This window comes from Crocodylus siamensis, chromosome 7 (assembly GCF_052110815.1).
Source record: "Crocodylus siamensis isolate JL-2025a chromosome 7, ASM5211081v1, whole genome shotgun sequence".
NCBI lineage: Eukaryota > Metazoa > Chordata > Crocodylia > Crocodylidae > Crocodylus > Crocodylus siamensis.
Window position 1 is genome coordinate 86669662 of NC_143401.1, and position 16921 is coordinate 86686582.

General features: G+C 43.1%; 1 protein-coding gene across 2 annotated transcripts in view; it reads left to right on the plus strand.

Moving 5' to 3' along the window:
• SHTN1 (shootin 1) overlaps positions 1 to 16921 on the plus strand; it is a 203695-nt gene that overhangs the window by 155326 nt on the left and 31448 nt on the right. For both annotated transcript variants that reach the window (XM_090056501.1, XM_090056502.1), the window contains exon 9: positions 15380 to 15526. In XM_090056501.1, coding sequence (XP_089912627.1) covers positions 15380 to 15526 — 147 coding nt within the window. The remainder of the gene's footprint in view (positions 1 to 15379; positions 15527 to 16921) is intronic.

Consider the following 16921-nt stretch of genomic DNA (forward strand, 5'->3'; position numbering starts at 1 on the left):
CTCCGCCCAGGCATGACCTTGCATTGTGCTATTAGGTTTCATCCTGTTGCTTTTATTCCAGTCCTTGAGGCACCCATTTCTTCCTGTATGATATTCCAGTCCTCCTCTGTATTGACAATGTCTTTCAATTCCTGCTTTTTTTGTGCCAAGGTCACTAATAAGAATATTAAATCAAATCTGTGTCCAATCCACCTTTGAGGGACTGTCAGTAACCCCATCCAGCCTTATAGTTCTTCCTTCAGTCTAACCCAGTTGTCTCCCCGTTAGTTGGTTTCTCACCCAACTTATAGAAACTGTATTAATCACCATTTTCTCCAGTTTAATCATTTTGAATGTGGCACTATATCATATGTTTTAGTGAAGTTTATATTATTATATTTCCATTGTCTAGAGAACCTCTTGTTCTGTTCAGGAAACATATCAGGTTTAATTTGGCATAGGTGACTTTTCATAAACACATTTATCAGTTCAGTTGCTAAACCTTTAATTACTTGATTAATCAGTTTGTTATAACAAAGCAGATTTGAGGTTTACATAATTTACCTTAACGCACCTGTCCAAGCATCTTCATCATAGATTATATATGCAATGATAGCAACACAGATCAAGCTAGCCACCTGCCCCGAACCAGAAATGATCAGTAAAAGGGATATAAAAATCAACTCCTCAACACTTCTTATACACATTGGCGTCAGATCATCAGGACAGAGGTGGGTTTTGCAGAATAATCTTAGAGCCAGTAGCTTCGGGCTAATATGGATGAAAAAAGAGTGATTTTTTTTTTTGAGTCAAAGAGATTTTGTATACAGCCTGCTAGCAGCTCATTTCTCCTGTGTGCGCCCCCATTTTTTAATATTGAGGGGCAGAGAGCTAGAATATCTCTGCTGGCCTCCACTGTGAGAAGATGGCAAGGGGAGAATTGCAGTTTCAGGCCTTTAAGATCTGATCCAAAGCCCCCCTAAAGCCTTTTAGAAATTAAAACCAAAAACAGTCCCTCCCCGCGCCCCCCCCCCACTTTAAATTCCATCCAGGTGCATTTATGTACATTCAGCTCATTAGCTAAATGGAAGGTAAATGTTGCCTGTATTTATTAAGTACTGAATATTTATCTTAAGATTACATGCTTTAAAATTCTGCACAGGATAATGTTAGCTGGTTGTAAATATTTTGTTCTTGGAAAACCTGAACTTGTGCATCACACTGACTGGTCTCCTGCAAGTGAGTACTGCAATTTTTCTCTGCCTTTAACTCTCCTGGAGCTATATAGTACCTGCTGTTTTATTACCTTTTTTCCCTATATGTTTGTCTGCCATGAAGCCCGTATAACTTTTATGTCCTAAAAACTAATATAGAATTACCAAGCATCACCTAGTATACCCTACTTTTTACTAAATTTCTTTCAGATTTCATACCATTAATTTAGCTTTACCTTCTGACAGCAGTTATTTACTTCTGCATGCTGGATGATGCAAAGGTTATTGCTTCAGAAGGCCTTACCTCTCTGAGATAAGCAGCATGGAAATACAGAGCTAGGCTATTTTTTAATAGTGCTCTGGGTTCGGAACGTTGTTCTGTCTTATTTGATCAGCATAACAGTACTGGCATATCCCCAGATAAAATGGCATGCAATCAAAGCTATATACTATGTATCTAGTTATAGATATCTAAGTTATAAATATCAATATATGTATTTATAGGTAGATATATTTGTATAACTGCATGCACACGTGTGTGTGTATATAATATATATGTATTATATAAAAATTAATAAATTATAATAAATTTCTCCTCTCTCTCTCTCTCTCTCTCTCTCTCTCTATATATATATATATATATATATGTATCTATATATGTATCTATATATATAAATAACATTTGAGGGGGTTTTTATTTGTTTGTCAGGTAGTTGAGACCGTTGCTCCTTGGAACCACTTTCAGATAGTTGAAGGCTGTTACTAAATTCCCCCTCAGTCTTGTCTTCTTAGACTAAATAAGTACGGCAGCTCCACGTGTCAGCCGGAGCCTGGCAGCGCTCAGCCCCAGCTGCTCCAGCTCCCAAACAGTGCGCAATGCTCTGCCGAGCCATGCTGCACCCATGCCATGGGGCAACTGCCGCATAGGTGCCAGGCAGGGGAGGCGATCCCCACTGCCCCGCGCTGCACGGAGGGGCTCTGCCACGAGCACCCAGAGTTCCCAATCACTGCTCCTGTAGCCAGTGAGTGCAGGGTGGTTTTTTCAATTGCTGGGATGCTGGGGCTGGTCAGGTGGGGGGTGTGCTCTGCCAGGAGGCCCCACAGCCCCTGCTACAGCCAGTGAGTACAGGGCTTTTTTTTTTTTTTATATGCCGGGAGTAGGCTGGGGCCAGGCAGGGCAGGCATGGGGGCTTCTCCTGCGGCTCCCCCTGCTCAGGGAGAGGCAGGCACAGCCACTGGAGCCACACGAGACTCTGCAGCCGCTCGGCTGTGCCAGCCTCTCCCCAGCCAATCCAAATCACCAAATCGCTCCAAATCACCTCCGAATCTTCCAAAGCTGATTCAGCCGAATCAATTCAGGACAGTGATCCGCATCTCCAAATCGAATGACTGTCCTCTGAATCCAAATCTGAATCAAATACTACTGTATATTAGTAGTGGATGGCAATATGATGGCAATATATCTTTTTATATATATAAAAATTTACTGTAAATCATTGTTTAGAGTTTCTGAACAGCAGTAACATTCAAAGCTACTGTTAATACTTGTTCACATTCACTTGCTTTCAAATAGCTGGCATCCCTTTGAATAATCTGAGGTCTTAGATCTGCAGCCTTTGACCCCATAGTGCTCACAGAACCCGGTGCTCACGGGGAGCTGCATTGGTTACAGCACGGCTCCAAGTGGACACGAGAAGCCATTCACACAGATCATGTAGCTAGACTGAGGATTGAAGTCATAGGTTAAGAAAGCTGTATAACAAGAGGCTATTTTTTAACATATTACTCAAGATTATATAAACAAAACTTTTCATATTCTTGTACTTCTGGCATTTCCTGTATTGCTACACTTCTGGCAATACTCCCAGTATTCCTGGATCTTCCTTTCAGTCGTCTTGAAGTGCCCTGGTATTTCATTTTATCAGTCAAGTGGTTGTTTTTTTATCACTATAAAATGTTTGTTCAATAAATATGTTCTAGGAGTAGAAGTTGCTTTGAGTTCTCCAGGAACAGAGTTCTCCAGTGGAGCAAGAGTTCATTGTGATGAATGACTTGAGCATAGACACTATTGAAATGAGGTTCTTTCTGATCTGAGTGAATGCAGATGAGACGTGTTCAGTGCTTCGTGATAAGTTTGTTTAGGTAACTCTGTTGCTACCCCATTTCTGGTCTGAATCGTGGCGCACACAGAGACTACCTATGCCTCTTGTTGGCCATCCCTGTCCTAGCTCATCTTCTGGTGCCATTACTGTTGAGCGAGCATGAGACCATCCAAGCAGCTGAAATAGGTTGCATTTCCAAGCAATGTGTCCCCTGTTCCTGTGACAAGGGATAAGGATCTGCCACTGAAATGTAGGTGATTAGGAGTTGCATGTGTTAGATGCAGGTGTCAGATATAGCAGGGGCAAGTTTTTGTATGTGTATGGTGTGAGAGAGAAACACCATGGAAGAGGAAAAAGAAGGAGTATGAGAAAATGAAAGAGCACTGAGCAGAAGAGCACATGGGAGTGAGAGGGAAGACTTGAAAATCAGGGCTTTTTATTTAAAAAAAAAAAAAAATCCAATACAGCTTTAATTATAGTCATGCTGCTGGCACCACCATAATAGATATTTAATGAATGAAAAATTATCTAACTTCAAACATTAGAATTTTTTCTCTTCAGAGATTCCAAAGAAACTGAGTAAATATTGTTAGCTGTGCTGAGGAAAGGTGGGGCGGGGAAAAATAGTTTGCAGTGAGTCATGCCCCTTTGAGAGGTATAGGAATCTGAATGAAACACCTAAATAAATGGAGAGCTTGGCTGGGGCATGGAAACCTCTGAATCTACCTGACCAAGGGAGGGCTCTTTGCATAGAAATTGTGGCAAGTTCAACCAGAACTACAGTGCCATGTTTTAACAACATAAGTCACAATTTCTTTGTCAAATTGTTTACAAGGGGAAAGAAATGCGGAGAAGGGGTCTTGAAGGCCACAGCAGTAATGCCGGGGCTAAACCTGCAAAGCAGTGTTCCACAAAGGAGAGTTAAATGCATTCAGGAACCATCAAAAAAACAAAAGCGGAGATGTGAGACGGGGCATGGAACCAGAGGTTGGTTGGCCTGGCAGGAACCATGTATGCTCAATAAAGTATCTTGCAGAAAAAAACCTTAAGTACAGATGCTATCATTCAAGGACATTTCATAGAGAAGAGAAGTAGGGCTGGAAGGGATCTCCAGAAGTCACCTAGTCCAACCCCCAGCTTGAGTATAAAGTAGTTTAACCTACTTTTTTTTGGTTCCTGTACAATCCTTTGACCTGAAATTACTTTTGAAGCTTGGCAGAGACAAGAGGCCCTGTGTTCCTCTAAGTTAGAGTACAGGACTGTTGGTTTCTAGTCCCAGTGTTTAAAGAAAATGAACACCAAGTGGACTAATATGGATGAAAAAAGCAGAGTTGGGGCTGCTTTTTCTCTTGGGGCACAGACAGAAGTGGCAATTTTTGCCTGATCTGGCCACAGAAAGCTGTCTATAGCCATGACCAAACACAAGTGTACAGCTTTAGACTACTTAAAAAATGGCCAATTGGGTGAAAATCTGGACCCCGTTGTATGAAAGTTCAGATGAAGATGTTTCAAAACAGCATCTTCTGCATTGGCGATGCGTAGGGGATGCACGTGGGTGCACATGCACCCCCTGAGATTGGTGAAGCACCCCCCGAGACTGGCTGCTGTAGACAACTGCCTGCAGGTGCCACTGGCAGCACCTCTCGCCACCCCTCCAACCCCCTTCACCACCAACACCACTGTGGCCACCCGTGGGAGCTCCCCACTCGCTGCTGCCAGGTCCCTGCTGCCACTGCCTGCAGGTGGTCACCGTGCCCCCCCCAGCCTCAGGAGGCACATGACATTCATGCTTTTCTGTAACTTATGTCTGTGCTGCCTGCCAGCCTCCAAGCTATTTTCAGAATGGGAGGGAGGAAGGGAAGTGGAGGGAGTTCAGTCTGGGTTTGGAGTGGAGGGAGTTCCTCTCCTCCCGGAAGTAACAGTGAACTTCTGTTTGGTCTGGAGCATCATGACTCAGAACGCTTCCTGCAAAGCATTTTGAGTTGCAGCAGGGAGCTGCACTTCTGCCTGCATCCTTGATAACTGTATGGCTCCAGCTAAACACATTACTTGGACAAAGGAAGGGGCTTCTGTGAGTGTTTAAGAGAAGCTATGGAATAGTTTTATTCAGCCAATATATTGTGAGGCTGGACTAAGCTATAACAGGGGGCACATTCATATTTTAAGGAGCTCTGTTCATCTAAATTAAAACAAAAAAACAAGCAAAAAAAACCTGGTAAGTTTTTTTTTTTTTTTTTTTTTTTTTCCCCCCCCTCTTTCAGCCTGATAATTAAAGAAGTGTGTCAGGAGTTTGTGCTTCTACAGTATAATGTGTATCTATTCATAGATCTCTTGTACAATAGCATGTCAGCATTTAACTTTGTACCAGCATTAACTTCAGGACTCCTCTTTTCATTATAGAGCCCTGTGCAAGTGCTTGACACCTTTATTTAATGCAAAATTGAACCTCCCTGTATAAACAGGTCAAATGCTGTTATCATTTTTGTGATGTTTAAGGAGAACTGTCATCATAATCACAGGCAGGGATGATCTGAATCTCTTCACGAGACTTCATGCAATCTGATTTTGATGTCTCGATGGCTTGCATTCATGATGCGCTACACAAGAACTCTTGGTTAGGTGCATTAATGGCCTTTAGGTTACTTTGTAATGACCGTTCCATTAACACATAGCAAGTCTACAAGTTGATACAGCAAGACCTGCACTCATAGAAAGAATCTTCTGCAGTTATGCGTAACCCAAGCCAAGTTTTACCAAGGACAGCTTGATAAAAGCTGGTAGATGATGATGATGATTAATTTGCTCTTGAGTTTGTTCAACTGAAAATAATTGAAACGGATAAGGTGAAATGTTCAGGGCTTGGGCCTTAAACTTGAATGTTGCCACTGTTAGAGCATGATGTAAGACTAATTTCTCTCATCAAGCTTTCTCCTAAGAACAGAGTTGTGAAATGGCCACAGCTGCATGCTCTAGGAAATATATCATGTACATCTGATTGCTTTAAGATCAGCCATTTAATCTAAAGGGGAGAAGGTTAAGGGGTTTGTTCTTCCATGAGACATCTGATCTATTTCTAAACATAGTGTGGCATCCAAATACTGCAAGCCTGGGTGCATTAGAAATGGATATAATTATATAACACCTGTGTTTTATATGAAGCCAAACAGAATACTCTTAATTAGGGGCAATATGCAAATGGATTGTCCATTATCTGGGGCTTGTGAGTGGTTATGCATCATCCTATAGATGAGAGGTAATGGGTATGACCTGATGATGAATCAGATCACACACACAACTCTAAGGTAGCCATTGCTTGTTTGTTTGTTTTTTTAACAGGCTCCACGATTCCAATAAAGATCCAGACATCTTCATCTTAAAATGCTTGCTCTGAATCACTGTTCAGAGAAAAGTAGGTAAAAGACAGGAATGAGAAAATAGATTAATGGATTAATAAAACAGTCTCTTCCTTATTCTTTGTAAGTTATAGTACTTCCATTTGACATACAGAACTATTTATAAATACTTCACTTTTCACCCATTGCAGAATTTCAGAACATTGTTTTACCATTAACTAATTAATAAAGAATTCACTAGTATCCTAGGCAATATAATCCTTAAAATATTAATTGCAAAGTAGTGTGTGTGTGTGTGTGTGTGTGTGTGTGTGTAAAAGAGGTGCACCATTGCATCAGTCCATATCATATCAAGACTGATGAAATGAGAATTGAAATTATCTGTAGTTGGCTTTTTTTGGCTGATGTGGCCAATAACGTTGCCGATAAATGCCACGTGCATTCATGGAGTTACAGCATGCACATGGCCCTGCAGGTTGGGGAGCAGTGTCTGGCTAGTAAGTCTGTAGGGGAGAAGGGTTGTGGAGTGGGGTGGGAGCAGATCGAGGCCCTTGCGGTGAGGGATTGAGTGGGGCTGGGGCAGGAGCAGGTGCTGGCCAGGTAGAGTGGAGTGTGGGATGGAGCTGCGGGTGGTTTGTCTGGGAGGCATGGGGGCGCGGCTTCTACCACTGCCCCCCCGGATCTGTGCATGGGGCAAGGGCAGGTTGCCCGCTGCAGGCTCAGGGCTGGGGGCTGCACCAGCCTCTTCCCAAGGGGGGGGTGCTGGGCTGGGGCTACTCTCGGGCCAGGTGGGTGGGGCAGGCAGTACCGGCGCTGGAAGGTGGCCTATGCGAGGGGCTATGGTGAATTTTGGGATGGCTGTAACCTCCTTCCCACCCCCCCAATTTGCACTGCTGCCTGTCCCACCTGAGCACAGCCCTGGCCCAGCCTTCCCACCTGGAAGAGGCTGGTGCAGCCCCCAGCCCCAAGCCTGCAGCACCACCCTTGCCTTGTGCACACATCCAGGGGACATGTGCCCCCCATACCTCCCAGGGACCACTCCTTTAGGTCCTCTAAGTAGCAACATCCCATTTTATTAGACACCCTTGAAAATCTCAGCTAATATTTGGTAAGGGAGTATGTATCTTGTTCCAGAACTGGCTGCTTGACTCTCTGGCTATTCTGCAAATTCCAGCGATCCCCAGATGTATCGCTCTGATCGTTTGCCATTTTCCTGGTGAATGTCAGGTCCCTTCCAGCCCTTAACATCTATGAAATTATGAACAGACATTTCTGTTTGTGCAGGTGTCTGTTTTGTCATGACTAGGATCCTCTCCCTTGGTGGCTAAATTCCACCAAAACAATGAAAAAACTGTCAACCAACAGGAAAGGCTGGTGAGCACCAGAGCATTCACATCAGCTGAGCACTGTGTCCACTTCAAAGTTAAGTTCATGTTTAAAGTAATTTGCTGGACTGTGCCCTGGGCATAGAACCCATGTGTTTGGATTTCCTTGAGTGAGTGTGAGTAGTACTCAGCACGCGTACAAACCCACTTTAGACAGGGTGGATTTGGAACCCGTCCTGGGCTGTGGTCAGTGATGCACAGTGCTGGGGCAGAATGGCAAGAGTTTGTATAGGTCAGTAGGCAAAGTATTGATGACTTTCTTAATGTGTTTTAATAATATACATTCCCTTCCAAATATTTCAGTTTTTAAAAAGCCCAAGGACTTTTGCTGCTGTAGGTTTTGTTCCATGGAGCTAATAAAGTAGCCCCAATGTCATTTACCTATAATGCCTCTGAACTAGCAACAAAGCACATGTCAAATATTTTCTTTGATTTGTAGATGGGACAAGATTTGATGGCCCACTCCTAAATCCAGACCAGCTTCTCTGAGTTCGGTACCACTTCATGCTTTTCAGGCCTCAACCTGATGGGACCACTCAGCTAACCAGTTTCTGTTGTGAAAAGTGCAGGAGCAGTGCCTTAAAAATATCATCTATCAGAGACAAAAGCCCCTCCATCCCACCTTTTGTGGTAGCCTATGTGGCTCTGTTCTTCCGGTTACAGAACAACCAGGGAGTAATGCACCTGTCTGACAAAGGACAATGAGCACCTGAAGATTAAGGTAGAGAGCAGCTGTGTTCCCGTTCCACAAAAGTGACTTTTTGCTTCCTCGCTGGAATGTGGAGTGGACAAAGCAGCAGTCCTAAGAGGCTGAAACCAGGGCCAATTGGTATCCTGGCAGGGAGCTGAAAGCTGAAATCCTGTGTGTGTATGCATGCATGTCTGGAATGAGGTGGAGGTCCTGCCAAAATGAGGAACCACCCTGGGACTATCATGGAAGCTGTAGTTCCACCTGTAGTGCACTTCTGCTTCATTGCAACATTATTTTTCTTAATGAACCAAATAATGAGCTCTTTTTAATACTTTCACTATTTTTTCAACATTTTTGGAATTTCATGCATACATGACTTCAGGGGGAAACAATCCCAATAGCAAATGATTTAATGATTTATAAATGAATAAGGGAATATGTTTCATAATTCTTTGTAAAGGGTTGTTTCTTTCCTCTCCTTGTGCTGTGAGGACAAGGGTTGGTCTGAAATCATCTACATTGTACTGTGGGCATTACTTGGAGGATCAAAGTTCACAGGGACTTGATGATAAGCTGTTATATTTTAACTTCTTTAACCATGAAAAGTTCCCTTTTCACACTTGGTATAAATGTAACAAACAGGTATTGAGAATATTGTATTGTGCTGAAAACAGGGACTTGGGAGCTGAAACTTGGCCTGAAATCCAGGCCCCCGGAAAGTCAGTAGTAGAACTTCAGTTGATTTTGGTAGGGCTGGGATTGCACCTCTGGCTTCTTGTCCCAGCACGGTCAATAGACTGGTGCAGGAACTAGGCCAAGGCTCAGACTTTCTGCACTTGTGATGCTCCATCTGTGACCTAGGGCGTTTGTACACATATACATGGAGCAGCCCCAGGTGCTTTTAAAAGCACTCAGTGGTGTGGCGTGTACATTTGTATAAATGGCAAAATGCACGTCAGTGCCAAGAAAATGGTGGCAGTGCACTTCTGAACTAAAACACATCAAAGGTGTCCTGGTTCAAAAGTGCACTGCCTCCATTTTCTGTGCATTTCACCATTTATACAACCTCATGCAATGTAGCACCAGGCACATCAGTTCGCTTGTTCCGCAGACTCAATTAATCCAGTCTGCTGCAGTGCGCTGGATTTGCAGCGCATCGGAGCAGACAAAGGTATGTGTATAAATGCCCAGGGTGATGACTTGTAGCATCCTTCATCAGTCACTTTGAGACTTAGGTGGAGCTGTGTGTAGAAGTAAACTATTGTTTGCACTAACTGCAGAAATACTTTCACTAAATTCCTCCCATGCTGGCTTATGCTTCTAGCATTGATTGGGATGTTCTGCAGATAACTGTCTGACAAATGGCAAAGTCAGAACTAATCCATCAACTGGTTAAAGTCCACCCCAGAACAAGTAATCCTGTGAGTTGTACTTTTGCCCTGTCAGCCGTCACTTTGGTTGGTGTTCAGGTTCAGCGTGCAGGTTAGACAGTGGCTCCTGGTAACTAAATTTCTATTTAAAAGTAATAAAAAATGTCTTTTTATCAGTACTCAGAGATTGACTTCCCAAATAATTGTGCAATGAGATTATTCCCTTCCACATTCTACCTTGTTCACTTTTGCTGTCTTTCCAGCTCCTTTTCCACAAGGAAAGGAAAGATGGAGTGCATTGAGTTTGGGTGCCATTGGGTGGGAGCAAGACTGATATAACTTCAATCTTGGTCTTTTTTGCAGAAGCTTAAGTAAATTAAACCTTATGGTAAGATTCTTGTCCACCTACTAGGCACTGAAGTATGACTTTATTCCAGCCTCTTCAAGTCCCCAAAGACCATTAATGTGTCTATTTTTGCAATACATTGCTATCTTACCCTTAAGACTAAGTCATAAAGAAGCAGCCAGGAGGAGAACCCACACAGCGTTTGTATTACCTATTTTTCAGGGACGCAATCAGGATTGGAAAGGATTATATGTGGATATCTAAGTTGATTTATACTCCTAATAAGTAGAATAGGATTTGGCCTTTACTTCAGAGAATAATTTGTTTCTTTAGTTTAGGAAATGCCCCTAAAAGAACGTGTTCATGAAAATAACTTTAGCGGTCATGTGAGTAAAATTGCTCCAGTGCATGTTTGCAGAGTCAAACTTACAGATAGTAATTATTTGCTGCAACAGGGCTTTCCAACTTTACCTCTATGGTAAGCAGTATGTATGTACATTATCTCCTGAATTGTTAAAGTAATTAGTAGAGCTAGTCTTAGAAGCTAGAAGGAATATGAAAAAGTTTTTGAATGAAAAGGACTTTTTCTGTTGCATTCAATTCTTTTTCTGATTTTGTTTTGAAACGAATCGAAATGAATGTTCAGTTTCCTAAATTTTTGAAAATCTGAGCGTCAGAGTTGCAGCATTTCATTTTTCTTTTTGTCGCTCTGATTTTTCAATAATCAGGGTGATGATCCAGAATATTCTGCAGTACAGTGGAGAAATGGCCCTTTCTCTTTATATAACCCAAGGTTCAGAGGGGAGAGCAAAAAGCCTTAGGGTGTCCATGATGTCAGTCTCACCAACGCAGTTGGTGAGCCTCATACAGGTAAATCAGTCAGTGACCACCTTTGGAGTGGGAAAGAGGAGGAAAGACGAGGTAAGGCACCTTCTTGATGGCTGTGCACACGTTTTGATTGGCATACCCAGCAGAAGATTTGCTAGTGCTAAACTGGTTGGCTATAGACTGGTGGCTGTCGGGTTTTGCCAGTTTCTATCAACCGTGCCACCCATCACTCCATGTCGAAAGGGACTGCATGTTGGTGGTCCACCTCTAGCTCCAGGGCCACCCTTGTACAGACTTTGAAAAAAGTGGCCTTTTTCATCCTGAAGTCCTGTCACTGTTGCAGATCATCCCAGCAGTCTGCCAGTTTCTTCCGTGTCCAGGTAGTCTGGAGATGGTCCCAATGCAGGGCAACCTTTTAGGCATCTTGGATGTCATCTTTCTTCTTCTGGCAGCGCTGTCATAGCAGTTTGCATCAAAGTGGTCTGTCCTGTGTGGCTCTGGAAAATCACCTCCCTACAACAGGCCTATTATGCAGATGGAGGATGCAGTGCAGACGCTGTTGCACATTCATTGCATGGGCAAGTTTGAGGTGGGGGTGCCCATGGTTTTCCTTTGTGTGGTGTAAAATTGTGCCAGAACTCCTTGAGTGGCAATCTCGGAGACTAGCGGAAGTGAAAGCCTGAAGCTCCTGGTCACTTCTGGGCCATATTGCCTGGAAGACACAGTGGCTTCGGTCCCAGGGGAACGCCAGAGAAGCACAACAGCAGGGACATCAGGATATCTCTCTCCTGACTGCCTAGTAGTCTAACCCCGCTTCACCCACCCTGGCCCCCAGAGATGGCTGAGCCAATGTAGCTGGATGATAGTTGCACTTTTGTTTGAGCCTAGTGTGATACAATTTCATACCAGTACAAAAATTGACCCACTCTGAACTATCCTGATTTTATGAGTTCATGCATCTACGCAGTGAGATCCATGGTGAGCATTTTAAAAAACGATATGTCTTACTCTCCAGTGCAAGCAATTGATTTTTATGTTAGCTTAGCTCTGAGTTTCTTTTTTGCTGTGGGATGATCTGTACCACAGCTCTATCATTACCAAAAGATTATGTTTTTATAGATATTTGGAGGACAGTTATAGCCTCTGGCAATGTGTGAAGGTGCAGAAGGAGATGCAGAGTGGCATTGCCCACCCTAGACAGGAATACAGCCATCTGCCCTGTTTAGTGTTTTCTATAGAAAACACCCATCACTGCCGTATTCAAGCGCCGTGCGGGACAATTAGTTCCATGTAGCGAGCTCTCTGTGGGAAAGCTTTGCACAATTAACCGCTCTGTTTTCTGTGTGCTTTCTCTGTCTCCCCCTCCTTCCCCTTTTCCACAAGGAAGTGGAAAAGGGCATGTACTGAACAAGGGTGACCAGGCTGTGAGTGAAGCTGACCCAAACTACATAGTCCTGGCCCCCTTCTCGGGAGCAGAACAACCATAACTGAAGATAAACCTTTACCCTGCCTCCAAAAGGAAGTCATCACAGTTGTTTTCCTCAGTCCCAAGGTGATAACTTCTGCTGCCCTCACACATCCCTCCTGGCCTTTTTTTAACGAGTGCAGCATTGGAGCCGGCATCTGTAGTTTCCTCTTCACCGATTCTTTCCGTCTTCGGCGACTGTCCTACTGCCCAGCTCTACCCAATGAAGTGTTCCTTATTGGCTTTATTAAGATCGCCTCGATTCACTTTGCTTTGCACGCAGGTCGCATCTGAGTCATCCAGGCTGCATTGCCAGTTAAAGTTCAGCAAGGTCAGTAGGTTGTCCCCTTTCTTAGCAAATGGATCCAGCCAAGTAATAACACAGGACTTGAGGTGCATCCAAGTTTTGTCTGTCCATAGTGCTAGATGGATGCTCGTTACAAATCCAGACGAAAGAGCCCAAGTGAACCTCTGATTGCATTTCCTTTTTTAAAATACGGTGCAAATGTCCAATAATAATATGTTGAGAAGGATTTTGTCAGCATGTTGTACTTGTAACTTGGGCTTGTGAATGAACAGTATGAAGAGAATGACACAATGTCATCAGACTTTTCATTCCTTGTATTTTGGTTCTGAAACATCATGCAGCTTTTGCTACACCGTGAATCAGTTTCTCAACAATATGAGGACAAACACTGTACTTGGAGTGACTTTTCCATTAACCAAAAAAAAAAAAAAGCGCCTCTCCCACCAGGAAAACAAAAGCTATGCTGCCCATTTGGCATGTTCACCAGACATCTCGTATCCTAGTGACCTGACACTTCTGTTGCAATGTCTAGGTCTTCTTCGGGCCTTGTCCTGTATTTTTTGTATGACCCAATTCCACCCTTGCCCCATTGAACTATGGGCACAACCTGATACTAAGAGCACTGTAGAGCTTCAATGGAAGTAAACTGCAGAATTTTGTTGCAAGGAAACAGTCTTCTTTCTGGAGCTTTCCAGTATGCCAGGAGGAGCTAAGTCTGTATTTTAAATAAGCTTTTGATATCCGGACGGTCCTTTTAAATGTCTTGATGCAACGATCCCTGTCTGATTGTTTCTTTCCTCCTTGCTGTCCCCAAAATGAAGGCATTACTATCTGGAAAAGGAAAGAAATAGTAAAAAGTTCAAAAGTAAAAGTGGAAGGTATGGAAGTGGAAGCTATTTTAAAGGTAAATGGAGTACATCTGAGCCTCATCTACACTACACAACCAGACTTCGTCTTCTCTGTTGAACAGATATGGTTATTTATTTATTGATTACATAACTATTGGCTGCAACACAAAAAGCACACACTCCCACCCCCTCACCCCTCAGGTAAATGAATTTCCTGTCAGGAACTATTTAGGAGGTGGGAAGGTCAGAGTCTGCCCTCACCCTTGAAATCTGAAGAAGGTAGAAACTTCTCCATAGTACCTTTTTCAGAGACATGTTGTCTAGGCCCTCAACTGGGTGGCTAAGTTTACCCTGATGATGAGAAATGGATTCTACTTGCTCAGCTTCTTCAGAGGTCAGAGATGCTTTTCATTTTGATTTTGGAGTATTGCAGACACATCATTTTAGTTGTACCTGACAACCTTCTCTTAACAAAGAGATACTTCACTAATTTAGTTATTGAAACCGTTGTATATAGACAGTTACATGTATAAAATAAAATTAAAGAAAAACTATCAAATATCTTTTATTTCAAATATCTTTTATTACTGTATTATTTATTTATTATTCTACCTGCATAAAATAGAATTAAACAAAATATATTAACTAAAGAGATTGGATTTACCCAAAGAACCACATATGCCTGTGTCCTTAGATCAACACAGCTACAACCTACACCTTTGTATACAGACAGTCACTTCTACTAGAAGAAATTTCTTCCAGTAGAAAAATGGCCCAGGAGCTGTACTGTACAGACCTTCGTTTAGCCCCATAGTGGAAAAGCTTCATGGGTGAACTCTGCAGCTATAAGGTCTTGCTCATGATTTGAGCAGTTGGCAATTTGTGTAGTACAACAGGCTGACCCAAAGCAGGGCAGAGTGAGGCAGGGGCATTTTCCATTGTGGCCAAGCTTCTAAGCACTGCCATCTGCCTCTTCCCACAACTGAGGACTGCCCTGTTTGGGGACGAGTCAGGGAGCAGTGGCTGCTACTCCTCTTACCCCCTGGTCTACAGGATGTGGGGAGCAGATGTTCCCCATGCATTCTCCAGACTGGAGTGATTCTGGTCTAAAAAAATCATGGGAGTCTTTCCCTTGGCTCCTCTCCTTCTGGTACCCAAGAGGAGTTTAGCCAAGGAAAGTGTATAGACATTCAGTCTTCTGGGAGAAACTCTCCCAAGAGTGATTTAACCCTGGTTGTTGCCAGGTTACTTTTCTCCCAGAGTGGCCATTTTTGCTCCAGGAGAAAAAGCTTGAATTATTGTATGTTTTTGATTTCTACCAGGAGAATGGAGATGCAGTAGAAACTGAACGTTTGTACCTGGCCTTTTTCTCCTCCCCCAGTCTCCAGCTAGTAATTCAGTGCGTCTTTGCTTACTATTTATTTGGTTCTGATTAGGGCAGGAAACTTCTCTTAGCCATTATTAAGCTCTTTGGGTTTTTGTTTTGGGCAGATGTTTATTGAACAAAACAAGTTGAAAAGACAGAGTCAGCTGCTTCTGCAAAATGCTGCTCCTGATCAACAGCTTTTGAAAGCTTTGGATGAAAACGCACAGCTGACCCAAACACTAGAAGAAGAGAGGCTGCAATACCAAAAAAAGGTAATACAAGAATGTTTTACCTACTGTAGGATTTTTTAATAGCTTCTCTTACTTAATGACTTATAGAAAGGCCTGTTTATTAACTGGACTCAGCCCTACCCTAGTGCAGTGGTTTTCAACCTTTTTTTTTCATTCATGGACCCTTAAACATTTTGAATGGGGACATGAACCTCTTTGAAAATCTATTGTTAGTATAGCAAACATTCTCTCTCCCTGTCTCGCATGCACACACTCACATGTGCCTGTCCTGGTTTGTAGATTGATACAGTCAGGTGAGCAGAGGGACCATGGGGCTGCAGCATCACTGAGTCCCCCATGAAGCAGCAGTGGTGGTAGGATGAAGCAGGGCTGCCTGTTGCTGGCACTGTTGGGGCTCTGGGCTGCCTGTTGCTGGCACTCCGGTGGCATTTGGCCCTGGGTGGAGCTGGAGCAGCAGCAGCAGCACTGGCAGTGCTTCCCTGCCAAGCAGAGCTGCCACCTTTACAGCCACCTAGGGGTCTGTGGACCATAGGTTAAAAATCACTACTCTTGTGCAAAGATCAAATGTCCGTCTCAGAGAACTTTAAAAGCTGAAGAGAATATCATGAACACTTTCAGTGGTAGGACTGGAACAAAAACACTCCAGTATTAAGGCCCTGATTCAGGAAAGTATCCATACTGAGGGGACAATTGTGAAACACATGCTTCCCTTGAGTACATGCTTATAGTTAAGTCCTGAGTAGGCACAAATTTAATCATGTCCCCTCCTGAATCGAGCCTTAAGAACAAGATCCTTTACTGTGGGGGATGCAAGAATGATCCTACTTGCTGGATAAGAGGATCAAAATTTCTTATGTGGACTAGCCACTAAATCGCTAATGTGGGTGAAAAATATGGCTTAAGACCTAAGATTTTGATTGTTGCTGTTTTTAATTAACAGAAGGCAAAGGTGGTGGCACCTTGTTGACCTAGATTGGCTTTCAGGAAAGATTAACAACACAATGGGCAAGCTGGTCCTTGCAGTAACAAGTTGGATCCTGGCTTCAAAGATGCATAGAGGAATGCAAGCAGTAGAAGGAAATGTAAATGCTACAGTTGAAAATGATAGAAACTGGAAAATGCCCTAGATATGGATGCTATAGAAAACCCAATAGATGTTTCACTTCCTTAATATTTGAGTATCGTTGAAACAAGATTTTGAGGCAGATTCTCAATGGGTGGCTGATGTCTTTATTCCATTGGGGTCAGTTGCCACCCGCTGGGAAGCTTCCCCTGCAACTGGCTTGTCGGTGCTTGTATGCTGGCGGGCAATACGCCCTTTCTCTGCTTTCACAGGTGCAGCAAAATCTGTACTCTGCACTCACTGATTTATTATTTAAAAATGTATGTTCAATGTAATTTCCAGCTTGCAGAAAA